Genomic DNA, 25,670 nt, shown 5'->3' with positions numbered 1-25,670 from the left:
ATTAAAAGCAGTCAGCAAGGAGGTTCCTCGGGTGTCTCAGGAGTTCCCAGCCAAGTGCCTGGAAAGGACTTTTATACTCCTCTTTGCACAAAGGAGATATTTGTAATAAGCACATAACACAGTACCCAGCACATAGTTGGTATAATATAGATACTTATCCCATCCATTCCTTATGCCACATTATTCCCAGAGCTAGCTAGGTCCAAGATCAATTCAAACTGTACCCCTTCTGTACGACATCTTCCTTGCCTGTAACAGTTCAGGTGTGAGTGGGGGGGGTATTAGAAGAACCCACTCCTCTTATATCCCATTGAAATTCCAATTTGCAACAACCCAGCTAAGAAAGAGGTGAGATCAAGGACCATGAAGGGAAGCTGAGGAGAAAAAGGGTGCATTTGGCAAATAGAGCAGTGTTTTCCAAGATGTTAGTTGTGGGAACTGGCACAAAGCAGGGAGCAAAAAACCCATAATGCAATAGGAATTCCTGGAATTTGTCAATCCCCTGGATGGTAGAGAAGTGGAGAGGAAGTTGAGCATTTATTAAGTGCCTACTATGTGCCAGGTACTGTGCTACCCACTTTGCAGACATTATCTCATTTGTTCCTCACAACAACCCTTGGAGGTAGGAAATTGAGTAAACTGAGACAGAAGTTAAGTGATTTGCCCAGGACTACACAGTAAGTGTTTGAGACAGGATTTGAACTCATGTCTTCCTGATGGAAAGTCTAGTACTTTATCTACTTTGCCATCTTGTATGCTAAGCCTATACCTCTTCCTCTCCAATATGTGTTTCTGTCAGTCAGAGATGGCCATCAAAGCCAATGCTTTGCCTTGCCATCCTTGTTCTTCTCCAACATTCCTGCATTTGAACTGCAAATTGAACACTCTTTTGTACTGTGCCACAAGGCTCATCTGGGTTTAGTGGTTCATCCAGGATTACACAGCTAATACATGCCTGACCAAAAAGATGGACTTGGGCATACAAAAGACCAAGTCACATCCCACCTGAGATGTTAGAGCCCTGGACGAGTTGTTTAACATCTTCCAGATGAGGCTGCCTCACAGGACTGATGTGAAGGTTCAATGCATAGATCTCTGCAAGGGTTCTGCTAAGTGTATAGCTCTAGAGAGTTTATTAGGGGACAGGTATTATGTATGACTTATCCTATGATTTCTGTGGTATAGGGATTTCTCTGGTGGGGGAACTCGGCCAGCTGGAAGATTCTCTGTATTACAGAGTTCTGAAGACTTGCCTAAAGTGTCCTAAAGAGCTTTTAAAATGTTGTTCACACAACTAGTATGTGTCAGAATTGGGATTAGAACTTAGATTTTCCTGGCTTCTAGGTCAGCTTTCTATGCACTATACTACAGTATCTCCCCTCTTATCATTATCATTATTTTCCTTAGTGCCCCAAATGGAATAATCTCACTAAAGGCTTGGGAATGTTCTACATATGGGAAACATGGTAGAATGTAGCTCTTTTCCCCCTTCGTTTATTCTCATTCTCTTACTGTCTCACCTTTGTATTAATTTTATTCTCTTTGCTTTTTACTTTTCTTTTTTGAAGCCTTTTCCCCAAATTTTATAAAACCAAATGAAATAGACATTTCTGTCTTATAAACTTAGCTTACTTTTCATAATATCTCTATAATAAATCCTATCCATAAGTGTTCCAGCCTTTCCCCACCATCTCCAATCAGAGTAATCATCATACTGGAGACCAACATGTACCCATAAATTAAGTCTTTCATGTTTCACCTTTTAGTTCACTTTCTGTAAATAACATTCACAGTTCATCCTTCCTGAATTAATTCTATAGCTTTGCATATTGTGCTCCTGGTTCTACCAGTTTCACTATTCTGGTGTAGTTCTCTCCAAGTTGTTTTTGTTGTTGTTTTAAATCAGCCTGCTCATTGCTTCCTATGGTACCATACTATTCCATTACAATCATATACCACAATTTTTTTAGCCATTTCCCAATTGATGGACAGTTTTCAATTCTTTGCCACCAGAGAGAGTAGCTATAAATATTTTGGAACTTAGAGTTTATTTTCCTTTTTTCCTAATCTCCTTTGGAGACATACATGCAATATAATGGGTCTAAGTTTTATAAATGTAATTCCAAATATTTCTCCAAAATGGATATATCAGTTCACAACTCAGACATCAATGTATTAGTGGTGCCATTTTTCCACTTCCCCATCTAACACGTGTCATTTTAGCCTGTCTGTTGGGTATGAGGTGATGTCTCAGAATTGTTTTGGTTTGCATCCCTCTGAGTAGTAATTTAGACCCTTTTTTTAATCTACCTATATATGGGTTTGATTTCTCTATCTGAAAATCGTCTGTTCATATTTTTTGCCCATTTATCAGTCAAGGAATGACTCTCACTCATATAAATTTGACAAAGTTCTCTCTATATTTTAAATATGACATAAAAATTTTCTAACAGTTTTCTGTGGCTACTCATATTTTCCTAGATCTCTCCATATAGCTAAAACAAATCCTTAAGGGTCATTGATTTCTTATTCAATGAACAACATCATAGCAATGAGCTTTCTCTTGGCCTCAGGAACATTCCCAATGCAATAAGGCAACTTCAAAATAAACAGACAATATGGATTCAGTAGGAGAAAATCCAAATGGGAGCCAAGGTCATCTAGAGTTCTTGTTTTCAGACAGTAGGGTCAGACATGTACCTCAGTGAGCACAATGTGAGGAGACCTAGTGGGTGCCTTTTTTTCTAAGGGCTCAGCCCACAGAAGGGTTCAGGGATGGTGAAATGACTACCTTTGTTGATGCCCTTTACAATCAGTTCAGCAACTGGTCCCTGGAGATCACTGGTCAAGAGCTTTACAAGAAAAATCAAACTTGCACCCATGCTCACCAAGGAGACAGGTAGAAGAATAAATCCCACGGTTGCATCACTGTAATTGGTGTTCACAAATAAGTGTTTGCCTGCAGGGACAAGAGGAACCATTTATCAAGAGGACTCATGGCTAGTAAGGGTGAGTCATCCAGAAGGTTTTCTTGGAGCTAACAATGTCTTTCCTAGAGCTCAGCTTTGTTTCCCTTTCTAAGAATTTCATTGTGACCCAAACATCTTTCTCTTCCTCCTCATCTCCAGATCTAGGTTGTGCTTGCCTTATGTAAAATGACTCTAATTCAAAAAAGGTTTGTAGACTCGGGAGAAACCTTGTAAAAGGTATTTAAGTTAAATAACACTTACCCCTGTGGTTCCCCTTTATGGTAAAGGTCCCTAACTTTTTTTTTTTTAAAGCCATTTTTGATTCCTAAAAAGTCTTAATACATCAGTGTGGGGAGGTTCCCTGTCAGGTAAGCTCCTGTACACCCAATATAACAGTGAAGAGCACTTCACTGAAATAAAGACATTCTGAGTTCAAATCCTGATTCTGCTCCTTTCTCTGTAACAGCAGGCAGATTTCTTCATCTATATGGTATTGGGTCTCCTGCTCTTTGAAAGGAGAGGATTGGACTAAATGACCCCCAGGGATCCTTCCTGCTCCCACATTCTTTGATCTTTGTACTGCAGATGACATTTCCCCCTTCCTAGGAATGGAGTTGTCTGAGGTGGTATCACTTGCCTGCACTTTAATTGTGCAGGAATAATAATGAAGTGATTTGTACACTGAAAATGTTATGCAAATCATAATAATAGAAATAGCTGACATTTATGTTGCATTTTAAGATTTTTAGATGCTCTACAAATAGAATGTCTTTTGATCCTTGCAATAGCCCTGAAAGGTAGATGCTACTATTTCCCTCATTTTACAAATGAGGAAACTGAGATGGACAGAGATTATGTGACGACTTGCTCTGGGCCATCCAGAGATAAGTCTCTGAAGCTGGATTTGGACTAGATCTTCTTGACTCTGGATCCCTAACATCATCCACTTCACTTTATAAGGAGATTATTCAAACTGATGGGACCATGTTTGAGCCTCAATTCCTCAATTCCTCCCTAGTAGTAAATTAGACATTTAGGTAGGTAGAAATAATTGTTTTTCTCTGAAACCATTGCAGAATTTTATTTCCAGTCTTGCACTTTATAAAGCAGAATGCATATTGCTGGAAGGGAACTGGGAGATCCTCTAATCTAACTTCTCATTTTACAGATGAGAAAAGCAACATGAGGGAGAAGTTAAGTGACTTGCCCATAGCCACACAGTTAATACGCACCAGAGGTGGGATTTGAATTCAGGACTTTGGACTCTTGGATTGGGCCTCTTTCCATTGTAGTACTGAATCTAGAATTCAAATCTAGGTGTCTTTGTATATTTCTCTGTCACAGGTACTGTCACACACACACACACACACACACACACACACAAATACACACAGATTTATATGCTTTTCTATCCTGCTTCTCAAGAATGAAACTTGTATCCTGAGGACCAAGACCCAGTTAGTCTTTACTAAATCTCCCTCCTCTCAATATATTGTGATTAACCAAATTGTTAGAATAGAATTGCAGGAAGTTTTATACATTTTACTCTGGAAACATCATAGTGTTAATGAAGCTCCCTAGAGTAGCCCCTATCCCACGTCTAAAATAAATCCAGCAGGGGAGGGATCAGGCCTGGGGAGAAGAAAAGCAAATACTAATAATAGCAGTAACAGCTCTCAGCTCTGTTTACATCATTGGAGCTAGGAATGGTACCTGAGTCCCAGTGGGGCGTCATGCAAGGAATGTCCTAGCCTCAGCTCTTCCGTAACTGGTTATGGGACCTTATGGATGTCACTTATCTTTTAGAAAATGCGGATAGTAATATTTCACTTCAGGAAGGCAAGTTATTCCTCCCTTTCACAAGGCTACTGTGTCAGGCAGGTGCAGCACTTGGAATGTCAGGACTATTGACAATGCCCTGCAAATGTTGGAGGGTCAGAGGAACCAAGATGGTCTAGTCCTCAGAGGCAGCTGCTTCATGACCCCAGTGTTTGTAAGAATTGCATGAGAGAGCAGATGTTTTCCTCTCTAGCATCCTATATTTCTAGGAGCTGTGTGTCTTGTTTTAGACTTTGGGCCAATTCCTCCAAATGCCTCAGGGGCAGGACTGGACTGGTGTCATGGAGAAGACCAGACAAGTTTGCTGAGGATTTACATAGTACTTTGCCCTGTCTTCTCTATCACAGGTAAAGAAGGCACCCATTTGTACCAGGCAAAAAGGAGCTGGCATGTTCCTTAGGGAGACCTAGCCCACTTTCTCTTTCCTCAAGGATATGGCCTTCAATGCTCTTTTTCCAAGGCTGCCTTATTGGTCTGGCAATCTGTTCCCAAATCAAGGACTATCTATCTCACTATCAATCGCTACCAGAGGAGGAATAAGTACAGAAGGTGACTGATCAATCTGGACTCTACATCTTCCCAGGTTTCATACTCCTGTACCTCAGAGGTCTTGTTTACCCATGACTTCTTTGGTCCTGTCTTTGGCTCTAGCAACAATTGAGAATGGGGTTAGAAATTCAGCAGTCTAATTTCCAGCAGATTTCCTACTCACATTTTGTAACGTTCTCTTTATACGTTATATTCATGAGGGTCCATGTCATGTCCCCTGTAGTCCAGCAGAGAGTGGGAGAGGTGCAATTTTCTGGTGAGGGAACGGTAACATTTTTTAAAGTCTAAAAGACACCATAAAGAAAAAAAACTGTTAGTAAGGATGGTAATATGTGAAGATACAATTCACAACCTAAAGACGTGACCACCATTGACCACTGAATCCCCATCTTCCCCTTCTTCTCTACCTCATCCTCCCCATAGTCCAAAGAGAAGACTTCAGCCTTCTTGCTATGGGGCACTTGCTGAAAGAAGAGAAAATAACCTATACAACATCTGGATCATTTCTGAAAGCCAGCTGAGCTGCACCCAGGCTGAGCTCTGTTACCCCAGAAGGGAGACTCATGCAGATAATTGCTTTATCCCTATCTTGGAGAAGTCTTATTCTGCCCCTTAGTCTGAGCTTTAATTAGAGCAGAGTGACTAGAGCTTTGGTCTAGGGCACTGAGTTTATAGGAAACCCACAGCACTTGCAGTCCTTCAACATCACAGGAGGAACCACTGTCTATGTATGACCTTGGAATCATTTTCTGATACTTGCCACTTTTTTCAAATATTTACACCAAATCATTATCAGGCTCTTGTTTTCTCCCTTCGAATGTCCTGAAGCAATTTGATTGAAGAGTTCATCATCCACCTTCAGAAAACAACAGACATGAGGAAAAGATTTGCCCCATTCCTCAGCTATGATTTGTGAATAAAAAGTTAATTACTCTCCTAAGTGTTCCAGTGTACAGAAGAGAAAGCCAGAATGTGCTTTGGCCTCATTTCCAAAGAACTGTGCTGAATATATACAACTATCTTGATTAGGATGAGGCCAGTTAAATCCTTTTACACTGTTTAAGGTACCCAGTATGCTGCCAGCTCCTTGAGGCCAATGAATGCCTCATTTTTGTCTTCATATCCCCCCACTGCCTGGGCTGTGGCAGTATTTAATGAATGCTTATTGTTTGATCGCTATGGAATGAACAATGAAGCATCCTTTGAGAAAGATCTTATCCTTTGACCTGATTTGAAGGCAATCCCATTATGTCCATATTATGAAAAATATATCATCAGGCACAAAGGGTAGCACAGTTGAATGTCTCTCTTTGTCCAGAGTGGTAGAGGGGAGCAAAACTACTAATGTGATACCAGAAGCAACTCTTTGCTTGCTCCTTAGCTCCATTCTATTTGGGAATGAAATGAGGGAGTTGTACTATAAGAATATCCAACTAGCCCCACCAAATTGGGCCAGGATATTTTTAACTCCCTTTCCAAGTCACCTTCTTAATGACTCAGATTCAAAATCAGGCTAAGTCCTGATGCCCACCTGGATGATGTAGTTTGTGAAGAGGTCTATGATGGGTTTCAAGAGCATTATGTCTTCTCCACTCTTGATTTTAAGGGATGGAATTACTTTTTTGGAGACAGAGAAGAGCAAGCCTGTTATCACCTCCAGAGGCATCAGCACCAGCACTGTCAACCAGTTAAACATACCATGTACAGTAGCTCCTGCAAAAGCCCTAGAGGAAGAACATCCAAAGAAAGAAAGTCTGTTAGTGTGTGTGGAATAAGAATGTATCATTTAAAGTCAGGAAGACCAAGATTCAGTGCCCACCTTTAGTTTTGGCCAAGATCAAGTCACTTAACACTTCCAGTGACCCAAACCAGCCCTGAAGTTGCCAATAAGCATCAGCGCTGTGGGATTTCCACAATGGAAATCTACACACTAGTGACACCATAGACTCAGGTCTTCCTTCCGCTACCCCAAATGGACAGAGCACATGGGGAATAAAGACCATATAGTCCACATCACCATAATACCACCCTCTTCCTTCATTGTTGTAGATCTTCCTGTTTCAAAGCTCTTCTGTATCTGGGGGAACATCTCTGGAAAGCAGGTAGACCACATTATTGATGTTTTCATTTCACAAACAAGGAACACTTTTTGGAATTTAATCAACCAATGTCACACGAGAAGGGACCTCTTCATTTTTCACTTAAATGTTCTTCCCTCCCAGGTACCATGCTGTTGTCCCATCAAGTCATGAGGGAGAGCAGGTATGCTCATTGTAGGAAGGCTAAATTAGATCAGAGACTTATAAGGTAAATAATAACACAGTGGGTGGGTGGTATTTAATAAATGCTAGTTCTTTCTATTCCATTTTTAGAATATTTTTGTTATATTCTAATGTTTAATTCAGTTTCACCCAGTAGTAGTGTTTTAAGTCTTTTTTTTCCCTTGAATTTGTGAGCATATCAATTTGTTAAACAGTGCATGCCAATTGCCTAACATCAAACCAGTACTCTCCAGTTTTGGTACTGGGTCCTGAATACAAGGAGAAACTGATTTTTATTTTTCCCACTTAAAACTTTCTTTCTTTCTTTCTTTTTTTAAAATTAAGCGTATTCTTCTCTTTCCCATACCAAAGAAGGACTCACCCAGGAAATATATAGATGATATCTTCCATATTTCCATTTCTCTGTTTATTCATAATTGTTCTTCAAATTTTAAATCTGTCACTATATAATGTTTTCTTGGTTCTATACATTTCAATCTTTATTATCTCATGTAGGCCTTTCTAAGTTTTTTTTTTTTAAGTTTTCTAAGTTTTTTTAAGTATGTGCTCATTGTTTCTTATGGCACAGTAGTTTCTTTTCTTTTCTTTTTTTTAACCCTTATCTTCCATCTTGGAGTTAATACTGTGTATTGGCTCCAAGGCAGAAGAGTGGTAAGGGCTAGGCAATGTGGGCCAAGTGACTTGCCCAGGGTCACATAGCTGGGAAGTGTCTAAGGTCAGATTTGAATCTAGGACCTTCCATCTCTAGGCCTGGCTCTCAATCCATTGAGCTATCCAGCTGCCCCCCACAGCAGTTTCTAACACAGTCATATTCCATAATTTATTTAGTCATTCTCCAATTGATGGACATTCCTTTGATTTCTAGTTTTTTTGCCACCACAAAGAGAGCTGTTTTATATATATATATATATATATATATATGAATGTATACATTCTTTTCCATTTTCTTTGATCTCCTTGGGAAATTTAGATCATTTTTTCATGTGATTATTGATAGTTTTGATTTTTTTCTTCAGGAATATTCTCGTTCATATTTTATGACATTTATCAATTGGGGAATGATATTTGGCTCAATTCCACTTAAATTGGAGAAATGAGGCCTTTATCAGAAAAAAATTGTCAAATTTTTTTTCCCTAGTTCACTGATTCCCTTCTAATTTTATCTTCCTTGCTTTTGTTGGCATAAAAATCTTTTAAATTTAATATAATCAGAATTACATATTTCATCTCCTATGACTCTTTCTTATCTCATGGTCATGAAGTCTTCCCTTATCAGTAGATTTAATAGGTAATTTTCACAAGCTCCCCTTATTTGTTTATGATATCATCCATTATGTCTAAGTCATGTACTCAATTTGAGCTTATATTGTTATATGGTGTAAAATGTTGGTCTATGCCTGGTTTCTGCTGGACTGCTTTCCAATTTTCCCAGAAATCTTACTAAATAGTGAGTTCTTGCCCAAATAGTTGAGATCTAAGGGGTTATCAAATACAAGGTAACTCTGGCCACTTACGTATATTGTGAACTTAATACATTCCACTGATCAACCACTCTATTTCTTACCCAATATTAGATTATTTTGATGATTACCATATTATTTTATAGTTTGATATATGCTAGTGCTGGGCTACCTTTCTTTTTTCTTTTTTCTTTCTTGATTCCCAGGATAGTCTTAATTTTTTTTTCTTCCCGATGAGCCTTGTTATTTTTTCTAATTGTATAAAAGATTTCTTTGGTGAATTGTTTGGTATGGCTTTAAATAAGCAAATTAATTTACGTAGCATTGTCATTTTTGTAATATTGACTCAACCTGCCCATGAGCAATTAGTATTTCTCCAGTTTTTTTATTTCTGTCTTTATTTTTGTGAAGTGTACTTTGTCATTACATTCATATAATTTCTGGATGTCTTATCAGCTGGACTACCAAATATTTTAAACTCTTTACAGGTATTTTATTTTATTTTTATTTTATTTAATTAGTCAATTTAGAACATTTTCCCCTGGCTACAATAATCATGTTCCTTCTCTCCCTCCCCTCCACTGCCTCCTGTAGCCGACACGCAATTCCACTGGGTTTTACATGCGTCCTTGATCAAAACCTATTTCCATGTTGTTGATGTTTGAACTAGGATGTTCATTTAGAGTCTACATCCCCAATCATATCCCATTGACCCATGTTATCAAACAGTTGTTTTTCTTCTCTATTTCTAATCCAACAGTTCTTCCTCTGAATGTGGATAGAGTTCTTTCTCATGAATCCCTCAGAATTGTCGTGGATCATTGTATTACTACTAATGGAGAAGTCCATTACATTCGATTGTGCCACACTGTCTCAGTCTCTGTGTATAATGATCTCTTGGTTCTGCTCTCTTTGCTCTGCATCACTTCCTGGAGGTTGTTCCAGTCTCCATGGAATTCCTCCACTTTATTGTTCCTTTTAGCACAATAGTATTCCATCACCAACAGATACCACAATTTGTTCAGTCATTCCCCAATTGAAGGGCATCCCCTCATTTTCCAAATTTTTGGCCACCACAAAGAGCACAGCTATGAATATTCTTGTACAAGTCTTTTTCCTTATTATCTCTTTGGGGTATAAACCCAGCAGTGCTATGACTGGATCAAAGGGCAGTCTTTTAGTGACCTTTGGGCATAGTAACAAATTGTCCTCCAGAATGGTTCAGTCAATTTACAACTCCACCAGCAATGCATTAATGTCCAACAATGGACATTAATCTGAGTGAAAATCCCCACCTTTCTTAATCAATGGTAGTTACTGCAGTTAGAGAGAAAACAATGACTAGTAACAAGTGAGGTGAAACTTCCTACCTTCCAAATTCATCCCTCACTCCAGCATACATGAGGGCCACCAATGTATTGGTGATTGCAGTCCCAACATTGGCTCCCATGACCATGGGAATTGCTGTCTCTACTGTCAACACTGTCAAAGGAAAAAGGTCAATTAAGAGAAATGGTAGAAATTCATATGAAGAAGGCTTAAACTCTTCCTAAAACCAAATACCCAGAACTATAACTAGTGTAAGGGAACTGGGGCTTTTGCCAAAGTAAGAAAACCAGAGATCCCTGGCAGCAATGTTGAAGGGTGTGGACAGTGTTGACTGTGGTAATATCTGGTCCCACAATTACCTCTTCCCCCTTCAGTGACTTAGAAACCTCTGTCTTCCATGGAAGGGCTTCATCCTCTTCTCTCCTCCATAGCCACACTCTAGGGAAGCCTAGCTCCTGACATCTGTCCACATCTGTCCCTTGCACTAGATGCTAAACTGACACATATCCACCAAAAAAGGGGCTGTGGAACTCAGGGGATCTGTAGAGATCTGGTTGGATTCAAGCTCATTTGAAAAACAAAGCACTGATTCAAAAAGATCTGGTCTGAATTATCTCTAATAGAAACTGTAGCTACATCAAAGACACTTATTCAGACTCAGCTGGGTTAAATATCAGACAGGAATAATGGAAAGAAGTACTTCACTTTGAGCTCCAGTCTTCCAAAGCAGATCTTCCAAAGCAATAAGCATTGAAGATTCCACCTAAGAATACACAACCCAATTCTGCCAGCTAGAGCTTAATTTTCTGACTCTGCCACAAGAATAGGGGGGGGGGGGGGCAGATGATATCAGAGGAAGAGATTCAGCCTGACAGATGGATGAAAAAGCAAGAAGATGAAGCTAAAAGGCCAGGGCACATTGCAAACAATTATGTGATTATAAAATTTGAATGAAACTCTTTGAATGGATTCAGGCTTGCCTAATTAATGTGGCTCTGTGCATGTGTGTTTGTGTTCATTTCTCAGGACTGACTCACCTGAAGATGACACCAAGCTGACCAAAATGGATGTGGATACACTAGAACTCTGTACTGCAACAGTGACCAGCAAACCCACCAAGAAGGCAGCCACAGGGTTGTAAAGTATTGAACCATCATAGAAAAAGTGTCTAATCAATTTTCCTAAAAAGGCAAAAACATTTTTAAAAATGTTATATGGTGGTTGACTGAGAGTGCTACATCAAAGGCTGGGGGTCACTGTGCGGAATGAGGATTGAGGGAGGACAGTCAACTGGCTGCCAAAGCTGGCAGAGGGCAGTGAGGATTGAATTTGGTTTTAGGTAGCCATGAGTTCAGATCCTGCCTGTTTTCCTCTATTAGCATAGGTTAGGCACTTTGCTTTTCTGCACAAATTTTAACAGGTCACAAAATTCCTCTTTTTATTATCTTTGACTCTAATGTTACTTTCTCTCACTCCAGTTTAGCATCTCTCCTGTTTTATAACGAATCCACTTGCTGTTCCCCTCATACATGACTTACTTGTTTCTGCTCCTTGGAAGAATTACTCTGGTCTCTAAGGGCCTCTTCTCTCTCTTTCACCCTCCTCCCCAAAGATTCTCTCAGTAGGAGGGCAGGGGCTCTCTCTATCTCTTACTCAGCATCTCTGTTGTCTGAGTGGCCCTAGGATAGCTGGACAGTGCAGTGCATAGAAAATTGGGTCTTGAATCAAGAAGTCATCATTTCAACTCTAGTCTCAGAGAACTTATTTCTTATGTGACCTTTGACAAGTCACTTAACCATTTTCAGCCTCAGTTTACTATATTGTAAAATGGACCTATCTCACAGGGCTATTGTATAAAATGAGAATATTTAATTGCTGAGCACAGTGCCTAGTACATAGTAAATGGCATATAATTACTTATTACTGCCCCCATTTGATTTATTTAAATTTATATACATTTGTGTAGTATAATAAAGACCTTAAATGCTTTCTATCTGCTTGTTGTGTTATCTCAACAAAATTACAAAGTTCCTTCCTGAAGATAAAGATGGGTCTTCCATTTCCTTTCTATAACTCTATTCCTTCTCCTGAGCTTATTGAAAATAATGGAAATGCATTATTTGTTTACTGAGTGGAAACATGAAGGGCAGGCTTCATACAAAGGAAATGGAGTAACAGATGAAGTCAATTGTCCCAATAGTTGGAATAAAAACAAATGACCATATCACCATGATACTAATTAAAGTCAACAAGGTAGAAAAGATACTAGACCAGGTTAGAGAATACACACACACACACATACACACACACACACACACACACACACACACACACACACACACACACTGATCTAACTGCAGGGGCTCTAACTACAAAAACAGATTGTTTTAAGATACAACTAGAAGAATTTATGAAAAAAATATAAAAACAATGGGATTGGGATTGCCCAAAAGGCAGACCTTTTTGGAAAAAATGACTCCAGTGCTTATCTTCACTGTTTTTATTTGCATAAATCAAGTGTTTTATGTTTTTCATATAAAATCACTCCTCTTGCCAACACAACACAAAACATACAAACTTTCAAAATTTCCTATATTTAAATTTATAAAAAGAAAGATTATGTTTCAGATATTACAAGGGATCAAAATACAGATTTTGAACCCAAAACTTTAATCTGATAGCAATATATCTATATCCAGATAGATGGATAAGAGAGAGTGGGAAGTATATAGGTAGACATGGAGGGGCAGAGAGAAAGAGACAAAAAGAGAGAAAAAGAAAAGAAAAGAGAGAACAAGATATGAAATATAATCCCTAAACTGTCTCACTTCCAGAAACTAGAGCTGAAGTAAGCGGGGTTGAATGCAAGACTGGTGGGAGAGAAGAGAAAAGTGTGGAAAATATAAATCAAGAATCATCCAAGTCAAAATCTCTTGAGTGGATGAAAAAGTGAAACTCCTGAAAATATATAGTTTAAAAGAAGGGAGATTAATTTGGTTGAGATTGCTTGTTAATTGACCATGAGCTGAACTAAAATCAATTTGAAAGCCCACCCCCCAAAAAAAGCAACCCACAAACATTTAATCCCTCCTGAAATTTTTTTCATACCTCCAAGAAGCTCAAAGGCAGTGCTGAGAAGGTCCAAGGAGCAGATAAAACAGAAGAAACATAGCAGGAGGGGAACAGTTTTTATGAATACTTTGACAAGGATTAAAATTCTTCTCTTTGTTAAAGAAATATCTGCAGAAATAATGGATGCAAAAAAACTTTTAGGAAGTTTAACACTCATTCCTATTAAAAACACTTAAAAGCATAGGTATAAATTTATTTTTCCTTAGATTAAAAAGAAGTATATATTTTAAACCAGTAGCAAACAATATTTATAATTGAGATACTTGGAAGTCTTCCCCATAAGACAAAGAATAAAACAAGGATTCACATTATCACTAATTTTATTTAATTTTGTGCTGGAAATGCCAGGTATAATAATGAGAAGAAAAAGAAATTGAAGTATAAGAATTGGCAAAGACATAAGAAAACTATTCTTTTTTGAAGGTGATATGAAAATGATAAAATTATATATGAGAGGGAATCCTAGAGGTTCAACTAAAAATTAATTGACTTTAGCAAATTGGCAGGTTATAAAATATATCACTAATAAAACCTTGCAATGGCATACTAAGAAATAACCCATTTAAATTAGCCATAGATAGAATAAAATATCTTCCAAAGCAAATCCAGAGGGTATATGAACATAATTATAAAATACTTTTTATACACATGAAGTCAGATTTAAATAGTTGGAGAAATATTTATTGTTCATGGATTGGCAGAGCCAATATAATTGAAATGACAATTATATCTAAACTATTCTACTCATTCAATGCCAGCCAAATTAAATTATAAAAAAATATTTTGTTGATCTAGAAAAAAATTCAATATTGATTTGGAAAAAACAAAAGGTCAAGAAAATCAAAGAAGGCTTCTGGAACTCTCAAACACAAAGGATAAGGGGAGGCAGACAACTATTTGGAAGGAGATTCCTTTGCTATCTCTCGGTGCAAGACTCTTGTTACTTTGCCCACATGGAAAATCAGGTCTCTGTCTTGGGGCATAGTTGCATGTTGTGGAGGATTACCAACATATACCAGTACTTGAGACAGAGTAGCAAGGGACCCTTGTAGTTCCAAGAGGGAAAGGAGTGCTTGGGGTTACTCATGCAGCAGAGAACAGGTGGGGAGTGTATTAAACACATCATTCCACCTTGGAAGAACTTAAAGCAGACAGATCCCCAGTGCCAGCTCTGAAGGCAGTTGCACAAAGCACATAAAGGTTAGAACAGTGCTCCCTTAAGCACAGTGACAAATCCCAACTTTAACAGTTTTTTAAACTAAATGAAAAGGAAAAGGCAGGAAACAATGACAAAAAAAGAAACCACATAGACTGTTATTTTGGTGGTCCACTCAAACTCACAAGACCACAATGAAATCAATCTTGCTGAATCCAAAACCTCCATGAAAAATATGAATTGCTCTCAAGTCAAAAAAGAATTCATTGAGGAGCTCAAAAAGAATTTCAAAAATCAAATAAGACAGGTAGAAGAAAAATTTAGAAAATAAAATGAGAGTGATATGTGTAAATCATGAAAATAGACTCCATAGCCTGGTAAAGGAGGCACAAAAATACTGAAGAAATTAATATCTTAAAAACCAGAATGGGCCTATTGGTAGAAGAGCCACAGATATCCAAAGTTGAGAACTCCTTAAAAAGCAGAATTGGCCAATTGGGAAAAGATATTATAAAATGCACTGAGAAGAAAAACTTCTCAAAAGAAAGAATTGGCCCTTTGGAAAAAAGAGTACAAAACTCACAGAGAAAAAGAACTTCTTACAAAGTAGAATTTTCCAAATGGAAAAGGAAGTACAAAAGCTCAACTGGGAAAACAATATCTTAAAAACTAGAATTAGGCAAATGGAAAGGACCCACAGGTCACCATCTCAAAGAGATTCCAAAAGGATAACTCCCAGGAATATTATAGCCAAAAAATAGAGCCAAAAAAATAACAGTTCAAATATTATGGAACCACCATCAGGATAACACAAGATTTAGCAGCTTTTATATTAAAGAATCAGAGGGTCTGGAACATGATATTCCAGAGGGCAAAGGACCTAGGATTTCAACCATGAATCACTTACCCAGAAATACTGAGGACAGTCTTTCAGGGGAAAAAACAAAACAGAGGACTTTCATATATTCCTGATGAAAAAATCAGAGCTGAATGGAAAATTTGACTCTCAAATAAAAGGCTTGAGAGAGTTATAAAAAGGAGATCAGGAAAGAGACGTCAAAAGACATTCTGTAAGGTTAAACTATGTACATTCCTCAATGGGAAGATGATTCTTGTGATGCCAAATAACCTTGTCATTATTAGGATAATTTTAAGGAGTATACATCGACAGAGGTTAAAGGTGTGAGTTGAATATGATGGAATTATATTAAAAAATTAAAGTAAATTAAGGCATGGGAAAGAAGAATGTATTAGGAGGAGGAAGGAGGGGAAAATATAATGGGGTAATTTATCTCACATAAAAGAGCATGAAAGATTGTTCATAGTGGAGGGGAGATGAGGGAGATGGGGAGGAGAGCATGTGAACTTTACTCTCAAAGTAATTTGCTTAATGAAGAAAGAGCATACACAATTGGTTAGGTATAGAAAGCTATCTTACCCTACAGAAAAATAGGAGAGGAAGAGGATTAGAAGGGGGATGGAGATGATGGAAAAAAAGGGCATTTTGGGGAAGGTGCAATTCAGAAATTAAATGGGTATATAGGATGGAAAGTAATACAAAGGATTCATAATGGTGCAAAAATTTTTTACAAGTGTCTCTAATAAAGGCTTCATCATATACATAGAGAAATTAGTTGAATATATAAGAATATAAGTCATTCCCCAAGTGCTATACGGTGAAAAGATACGAACAGGCAGATCTCAAATGAGTTAATTAAAGCATTCTATAGTCATGCAAAAAATGCTCTAACTCATTATTTAGAGAAATGCAAATTAAAGCAACTTTGAGGTACAATCCTACCCCGGATTGGCTATTATGACAAAAGAGAAAAATGACAAAGTGGGAGTGGATATGGGAAAGCTGGGACATGAATGCATTGTTGGGGAGTTGCGAACTGATTCAGTCATTCAGGAGAGCAATTTGATCCCAAGCCCAAAGGGCTATAAAATAGTACATACCCTTTGATGCAGTAATACCATTATTAGGGTTATATCTTAAAGGGGATGGGTGGGAAGGATCTATATGTATAAAAATTTTTAAAGCAGCTCTTTTTAGAGTCAGAAAGGTTTGGAAAGTGAGGGGGGAACTCATCAATTGGGGAATCGCTGGAAAAGTTATAGTATATGAATGTAATGGAATACTATTTTGCTATAAGAAATGACAATGACAAGCAGGAAGAGCTCAGAAAAACATGGAAAGACTTATATGAACTATATTACAATTAAATTACAAACTCCAGGTTCTTCGTTTCCATAGAGTTTAATAATTTTTTTAAACCCTTACCTTCTGTCTTGGAATCAATACTGTATTGAGTATACAATACTGTATAGAGTGGTAAGAGCTAGACAATGGGGGTTAAGTGACTTGCCCAGGGTCACACAGCTGGGAAGTATCTGGGGCCAGATTTGAATCCAGGACCTCCCATCTCTAGTCCTGACTCTCAATAATCACTTGAAATAGAGAAAGCAGATATATACATATATATATATATATATATATATATATATATATATAGAGAGAGAGAGAGAGAGAGAGAGAGAGAGAGAGAGAGAGAGAGAGAGATTAAAGCCTAATCAAATTCTGACCATGTGTTTCTCCACATGGCAGTGTCTCTCAGCCAAGGTCCTCCACACCACCATCCAAGGAAATAGAGAGAGCAGGTACCCCCTTTCATACCTCTTATCCTCTCTTTTGACCCATACCCATAACCTTTAGTTCTGTGTCATATTTCTAGGACACTTCAACTGTGACCTTTGTTTGGAGTGTTCATGTGACATCCAGCCACACAACAAGGTCAGATAAGCTATGGGATAGAGGGTTCCTTTTACACCCTTCCCCTTGTGATTCTTTTGGGGGACAAGCATGTTGAAATCTCCCCAGTTGAGGGTATGGGGAGATTTAACATGCCTAGTCTCTCCAATGAATCATTTCACATAACCAGTTTATACCTCTAAATATTCTCTGGCTAGAGGTGTATAAAATATTGTACTTTACCCAGAGAGAATTACAACAATATGGAATTATAACAAAAATACAATTGATAGATGCATTGACAGGACACCAATTGGGGACATTCCCCTTTGGCATATGAGTTTACATTCAGAATAAACATGTTCAACCCCCATTCAGTTCAGTTTATTATATCCCGAAATTCATTCTGGATTTTTTGATGTAGTGTGTGGTTTTCACATTTTTATTATCATGCATTATTGCATAATAATATGCATTATTATGGCATCTTCTCCAAAAGATCTCCTTTATGATCTGTGGTGTTGGTGATTTTCTTTTTCTAAAATTTCTCCAAAAGATTTTAAACCTTGGATTTTAGGATAATTATACAACCTCCTCTGAGGAAGGTGTTGACCAACACCAGAATCACTCTGGGATATATGGCTGAGTTATGACGTATGTAAATTGTCAAAAGAACCCTCTAAAAAAAACAAATAAAAAAGAAAAAATCAAATTCTAGATAATATATATATATGCATATATATATATATAATTCTTATGAGTATAAAATTATGAGTTAAAAAAAAAGAATAAACCCATAACAAGACTTTAAGCAAGGCCCCATTAAAGTGATTTATGTCCTAAAAGCCTGCAGGACAATTTCAGCAATATAGTACTTACCCATCAGCCCAGGACTACAGAAAATTGCCATACTATAAAAGGGAAGGGACTAAATCCTGAGATAAAAAGGAAATATGATTCCCTGGTCTGATTTTACCTTCAATCTCAGGGATAGGGGACAGAAAATGAAAGCCAAACTAAGGTACTTGTAGGAATCTAGCATGGGGAAGTCCAGCATCTGAAATTGTCAAATAGCCACTTTCTCTAACTTCAAAATAAGTCCTCTGTCTTGGCACAGATCCTCATCAATCCCACCAGGATTGTTCGTCTCTTTGACCTTGTGCTTCTAGCACTGTTCAGTGGCTCTTTTGTGATCCCTTCTTCTGAAATCAGACACAATTATTAGTAAAAGTCCCATAATATTTAACAATCAATGACAGGTTTCCATAGTCTAAAGCTTTTGGGTATGCATTGGTATTAGGGTTAATAGATATTGTAAACTTATCCTTCAAAATTAAAAAAAAAAACAACAAACAAACATTAATACCAATTCCATGTACTTCAAGTACCAAAAATAAGAAAAAAATCAAATATCCTATTGCAAATGAAAAGAAAAACAACAATAAAAAGTTAAAAATCAAGAATTCATAGTTCACATTCAATATTACAGTGAGTTAGCCAAGCAGAGGCACAATACAAAGGTTTCTCACTCAAAAGTGAAATCTATTTCCTTTTTAACTTGACCATGATCCATAGTTTGAGTGTACATCATTTTTTCACCAAGTAAAAGCTTTTTAAAAACAACAGGACAACAACTGATGCAGAAAACAAATAAGCAGCAATTATAATTCCTGTGACAGGATACAGTCAATCACTGTCAAAAGAAGGTGCTGGTTTTACATGTAAGAAATGAATCTAAGAGTCCTTTTCTCCAATTTTGATAGCTGTTGGAGTGTTTAAAAGGAAATTACACATACCTTGTGTTTAAAATTGTGTTACCCCCTGAGGAGGGTTACTGCACTAAGCACCGTGAGGACAAACCCCATATTGGATGTTTTGGTGTGGATTATCTTTTGCTCTATCATAATCCCTGATCCTGTTAGAGGATCTATTATAGTTATTGTGATTATTATTTCTGAAGCTTCTATTTCTATTTTCCTGATTCTTCTTCCTACAATTCATAATCATATGACCTATCTTTCCACAAAAGTAACGTTAGTGGTTGCTTTGCAGATTCATTTAAAGGAGCTATGACCTCTCCCTATTTTGCAGTTGCTTTTTCAACCTTTTTCAGTTAATGTGTCCATTTTCTTCTTTAATCTCTCCACTAAGTCAGTCTTCTCTTTATCTTTCTTTTCATGTTCATCAAAAACTTAAACTTCCACTCTTTAATTCTTTGAGGTGCATATTAGCCCCATTTGAACAGTTACTTATAAAAATAGTTCTTAAACACCTTGCAGGAGATTTTTACAAATTTTGTCCTGATTTGTCTAATATCTCTTTCCCTAGAAAGATTTAGGTTGCCATATCTGCTTTCCAGCTCAATCAGCCTATCCATAAACTGAGATGGGTTCTCTTCATCTTTTTGCTTTAGAATTTCAAATGTAGTCCACGTTACAGGTCTGTCAGAACAAGCTCTCATTGCTTTATTAATGCATTTCTAGCCTGATAGAGTTGTAAGTAATCTTCCTCTAAATTTTGGTCCTACTTAGGATCTTTAGTTGACCAATGAATCACTCCCTCTCCCTGGGCCTGATTAACAAGAGAAAGAATCTTGTTTATTTTTTTCCTTTCCATTAGCAGGGCATGGAGCAAATTCTCTACATCAAGACAAATGAGATTATAAGAGTGGTAAATGCTTTCATACTTATGACTACAGTTGACTCATCTTCAAAGGAAGAGGTTTTTTTTTTTAAACCTCTCAATGTTTTGTGGAGATAATGGTGTATGATGTCTAATGTTTACAAAGTTCTCTTGTTTATTATAAATGGGATCATCCCTTAGAGGGAATAGACGTTTATTTGAATTGTCTGTGATTAATGCTGCTTGGCTTGTTGCTCTGGTTGAAGCTGAGGGTGTGGGGGAAGGAAGAGGAATTCTATGGATAGAGGAAGGGATGGGTTCAGGCAGGGGAGGGAGGGGCTGGGGCAGGGGAGAAAGAGGCAAGGCAAAGGGAAATTGAGCAGGGGCTGGGGCACAGAGTAAGCAATTGAGGAAGTAAGGGTGGGGAAAAGAAGGGAAGGGGTTTAGACCTGTAGGGAAAGGGAAAGGGGAAGGGGAGGCAGGGGGAGAAGTTGAGCAAGGAGGGAGGAAAGGGTGGGTTCAGGCAGTGGGCAGAGAAAAGCTGAACAAGACAAAAAACTAGGTGGTCAGGGCAAGAGCAGGCAGGGCAAGAAGAAGGGTGGACAGGGTGAGGCAGAGATTGGATAGGCTTAGATGGAAGGGAGGGTAGAGAGATGGTACCAAAGGTGGTCTGGGAGGTGAGAGGGGTATGGTTAGGGGGAGGGGTGGAAGAAGTAAAATCATGGCCTGGATCTAGAGAAGGAGCCTATCTGGGAAGAAGGTAGGGTTTCTGTCTTGTTAAATTTAATCAAGGGTTTGGAAGGAAGAACTTAAGGAGTTAAGCCAGAATGGTCTGGAAACAAAGAATGAATGGTCTCCTCCCTGGATGGCAATGAGAGACTGAGCTTGGTTGATTTATCAAGATGGTAAGCCCATAAGAGCCAGTAGGCAAATCTTTTGAATCCTTGTTATCAATGGCCAGTTTCAAATCTTTTAAAACCTTAAATTCAAAAGAACCATACTTTGTTTCTAAAGGACTATATCTGTCCTTACTATATATGGATATATATGGATATATATATATATCCATACTAAACAACTTATCTGTCTTGGCTTTGCAAAATGTTTTCATCTCTTTTTTTGGTTATCCAATCCTCCTTAGGAAACTCTTGTTCCTTACAACTACATGGTATCTTATCTAATGGAGAACCCTCAGGCACTTTACTAGTTTTAGTCTGTTTATTTCCCATAATGTCTGGTCTTTAGACTGAATTTAGAAGGATATTTCTCCAGTGTTTTTGTCTTAATCTACCTATTGGAGCTGTTCTCACTATTACTGAATGGGCAATTTAAACAATGAAAGGATCCTAAAACATAACAAAAACAATTTGAGACACAACTCCCTTTAATTTTATTGTAGAAAGCAACTAGAGTGGGGTTAAATAAGAAACTAATGCAAGGCACTAGTAATTGTTGCAAGTCAATAGTACCAAAAATAAATATATATTTATCATAAAATTATTATTGTTGTTTTTAATTATTATTTTTATTTTAATGTTTGAAATAATAAAGCACTAAATTAATACATTTGATTAATTAATGTTGCATTGAATTAGGTTGGTTTAATTTGGTTTTGTTCAATTTTATTAATTTGGTTTAATTTAATTTAATTCAATATTATTAATTTTTAATTATAATTCTTTTATTTAAATAGAATCAATTTGATTTAATTCATTTTGAAGTATTCAATTTAATTTCATTATTAAAAATTGTTTTAATTGCCTGTAATTTTTTACTTCTTGCCTACACCTGTGTGTACTGGTTGCTTTGTGCCTTTGGCTAGGGAAAGGGACCTCAACCAACTTGTGGGCTGGCCCTTCAGGTCCCACCCTCACAACCAGGACCATGGAAACCCCCCCTGGGTTGGGATTAGCTCTGTTTGGCAGCCAGGTGGGGCTGGGGATGAATAGCCAGGTGGATGGGGGCCCAGGACTCCTGCTCTCTGCGTGCTCATAGGACCAGGAGCCTCCTCAGCTCTAGGCTGGAAGTCTTGTAGCTTGGCCAGGCACGATGAGGCAGAGAGCCAGGGGGTTGGGAAAATGGCCTGGGCACTGTAGGGCTTGGAAGTGGCCAGCTCAGGGTGGAGATCAGAAGCTCCTTCTTGTATTCTGCCTGTTGAGAAGCCTCCACAGGGAGCTGCCCTAACCAATTGCAGAATTAGGTTCCAGGAACCGCAAGGTCCTGAGCGTGCCTAGAACAAGCCTCACAGCTTGGGGAAACTGAGGCAGGGATGCCTAGTCTGCTCCCTTGTGACACCCTGCCCTCCCCTAAACAAAGGCTGGGGCCACCTAAAGGCAATCTTAGTGATTTACCCAGAGTCACACAGTGAGGAAACAGCTGATTTACCTAGTCACAGTGAGGAAACAAACCAGATTTGAACTGACCACCTCCTGTCTCTAGGCTTGGCTCTCAGTCCACGTTGCTACTCAGCTCTGAGTTGGTTTTAGGGAAAGGGGATTAATCTTACCGGTCTGAGCATCAGGCTTCACAGGACTCCCAAGCAAAATCAGGTGATGAAAAGGGTGGCAAGCTTATAAGTAGGTAAGTAGAAGCAAGGGGCTTCTATCAGACCAATGGTGGTGGCCCTGAGGCTACTCTGGCCTTTTGTGTATTTTCAAAAAAGCAAACAAACCCAAAGCTGCTCTACAAACTTAGAGAGGAGAAGTAAGGTCTGGAACTCCAGACTTCTAGTGGTTGCCATCTGTTTCCATTGAATTACAAACTCCCTGGTCTTAGTTTCCATAGTTTGTTAATAATAACTTGAAATAGAGAAAGCATATATAGAGAGATTAAAGCCAATCTAATCTAATTCTGGTCATGTGTTTCTTCACATGGCTGTCTCTCTCAGCCATGGTCCTCCACAACACCATCCAAGGGAATAGAGAGAGTAGGTACCCCCCTGAACCTCTCTTTTGACCGGGCCCATAATCTTTAGTTCCAGGTCATGTTCCTAGGATTCTTCACCTGTGACCTCTGTTCAGAGCAGTTCCTGTGACATCCAGCCAGGAGGTGAGGTCGGATGAGCTGGGGGAAGAGGATTCCCTTTAAACAACTGGAACAGTAAAATAAGCAGAAACCAGGTGATCTTTATACACAGTGATGGGAATACTTTACAATGAACACTGTGAATGATAGCTATTCTCAGCAATACAATGATCCAAAACTAGCCCAAAGAACTCATGATAAAAAGTGCCATCTACTTCCAGAGGAAAAGAACTGTCTAAATCCAGACCAAAGCAAACTTTTTTCACTTTAATTTTTTTCATTAGAATTTTCTTCCACAAAAGGATTAACATGGAAAAAATCTTTTGCATAATGGCACAAACAAAATCTATATGAGATTTCTTACAATCTCAAGGCAGGTGGGAGGTGGGGGAGAAGGAGAGAGGAAGAGAATTCAAGACTTAATGGATTTTTTTTTAGATGTTGGAAATTGCTTCTATAATTATATATTAAAAAATCAAAATGTAATATCTCAAAAAATGAATTTCAAAGGAAGTAGTGAAAAAATGCTAATCGTTGCAAGATTTTGAATGTAAAATGAATCTCATTCTTTGAATCTATTATTCTAGATGAGTCCACATTTCAGCACAAGGTGCTCAACTAAATTCTGATCACTCTGAGCAATGACTTGGCTGACTCCTTCTTTAACACTTGACTTAGTAACTCCACATGAATCAATGTTTTCCCTTTGCTAGAAATCAGGCCTCTCTCTTCTAGCATCTTCAAAGTCTGGTTGAATGCACATAATTCACAGTTTGGGGCTGATGGGGACTCTGGAGGGCAGCCTCTATCCCTTAGAGTCTCTTTGCTTTCCTTAATTATAGCATAATCAATTCTTCCTTTTTTCATCTAAGACTAGTGAGGACCCATCCAATGGATTTAATTTTATGGGTCCTCAAAAATAAAAAAGCTTTTTTATTGTTCTCTTTCAGAGTTTTAGTGTCTTGCTTCCCTAATTCTATCCCAACTCAGAAGTTTAGTCAAGGGTCTCAAGACTGGTTCAGGATGTCTCCTACTCCTGCTAATCTTCCAAAGTTCCTTAGAACAAAGAGGTCCTGTGTTTATCCAAAGGATTTAATTTTATGGCACCTCTACCTTGCCAATTAGCTCAGATACATCAGAACCTATAGATAAGTTCACTTCCCCAAGCAGGGGAGACTCTTGCAAATTCTTTCTCACTAGTATTGTCTATTACTTCCATCTTTGTTTTCTTTTGCTCTTCATAATTTTCTTTCCTAGTCCCCCACAGAGCCTTTCCAGGGTCTAAATTGTAAGCTGATATCAGAACTAGGTCATGTTTATCTAACAAGATGCCTCATCCTTCAACATCTTTGAGTCTTCAGTCTCTGTGAGAGAATGTCCTGCTCTCTCTGTTGTTTGGAACAATTCTCTTTCAAGTGGTCAATTTTCCATAACTGTCACATATAGCCTCTGGGGTCTTTCCAAACTTATTGCTGCATTCCTCCTTCATAGGAATCTGTCCCTTCTTAGTCCAAGTTTTTTGAAAGAGTTCTTTAATGGATGATTCACCCAATCTTCCATTTTCTGGAGCTTTCTACTACTATCTGGCAGGGAATTAGTAGTTACATTTAGGCCAGAATTAAAAAAATCAGTAGAAGTTTCATCCTTTTCCTGTTTGACTTTATAAACCTGATTCAGGTTCTGATTCTGGGGCACATCTGTTCTTATGCCCAGAACCACATTCTCGTGAGGAACTGGACTATTCTGGTCTTGAGGGGAACATTCTTGCACATCCTCTCTCTCTGCTTCTAAGGGACTTTCCATTTCTCCCTCAGAGCCCCTCAGGGATTTACTAGTGAATTAAGTTATTAATTCAATTCTCCATCTTAGTGGTGTTACCCTTTCCATCCTTCCTCAGTTTTCTCCCTAAAAATTTGGCCTAGCCATAGTACAACTTGTCCTACTACCCACAATCTGTATCTCTTGCTCTTCTCTTGCCATTTGTCAAAAATAAAAAAGCTTTTTTATTGTTCTCTTTCAGAGTTTTAGTGTCTTGCTTCCCTAATTCTATCCCAACTCAGAAATTTAGTCAAGAGTCTCAAGACTGGTTCAGGATGTCTCCTACTCCTGCTAATCTTCCTAAATTCCTTAGAACAAAGAGGTCCTGTGTTTATCCAAAGGATTTAATTTTATGGCACCTCTACCTTGCCAATTAGCTCAGATACAGCAATTATTTATCTCTACCCGCTGCTATCTCAGCTCAGATCACTACTTGTTTCTGGATCACAACCTCAATAACCAACTCAGGTGTGCAGCTTTAAGCTGTCTTGTACCTATACAGGAAACTGGGGGAACTACTTCCATTTCCCCCCCCTGAAAACTGCCCTTCAGTGTGACCATACACAAGCCTCTGACAGGACCCCAGCTCAGATCAACTAATCATACTTGCTGAATCTTTCAATCAGGTACTGGATGCTGAGGGATTTCCCCTTTTCAGACTGGAAACTCAATTTTACTCTCTTCCTCCACTTAGCCTTATCATTACTACTGTCATCTCAAACTTCCCAATTAGAAATC

At 38.2% G+C, this 25,670-nt stretch overlaps 1 protein-coding gene across 3 annotated transcripts in view; it reads right to left on the bottom strand.

Moving 5' to 3' along the window:
* Positions 1–25,670, bottom strand: part of LOC100012473 (sodium-dependent phosphate transport protein 2B-like) — a 39,314-nt gene that overhangs the window by 12,372 nt on the left and 1,272 nt on the right. For 2 of the 3 annotated variants that reach the window (XM_001366748.5, XM_056802505.1), the window contains exons 2-8: positions 13,537–13,668; positions 11,466–11,609; positions 10,470–10,581; positions 6,889–7,081; positions 6,118–6,213; positions 5,521–5,641; positions 2,792–2,959 (exon numbers count right to left, since the gene is read on the bottom strand). In XM_001366748.5, coding sequence (XP_001366785.3) covers positions 2,792–2,959; positions 5,521–5,641; positions 6,118–6,213; positions 6,889–7,081; positions 10,470–10,581; positions 11,466–11,609; positions 13,537–13,668 — 966 coding nt within the window. The remainder of the gene's footprint in view (positions 1–2,791; positions 2,960–5,520; positions 5,642–6,117; positions 6,214–6,888; positions 7,082–10,469; positions 10,582–11,465; positions 11,610–13,536; positions 13,669–25,670) is intronic. The other variant, XM_007496636.3, reaches the window with a different exon arrangement.

Source organism: Monodelphis domestica, chromosome 6, assembly GCF_027887165.1.
Source record: "Monodelphis domestica isolate mMonDom1 chromosome 6, mMonDom1.pri, whole genome shotgun sequence".
In the NCBI taxonomy this organism is placed as follows: domain Eukaryota; kingdom Metazoa; phylum Chordata; class Mammalia; order Didelphimorphia; family Didelphidae; genus Monodelphis; species Monodelphis domestica.
This window is presented reverse-complemented; position numbering and strand designations above follow the sequence as displayed.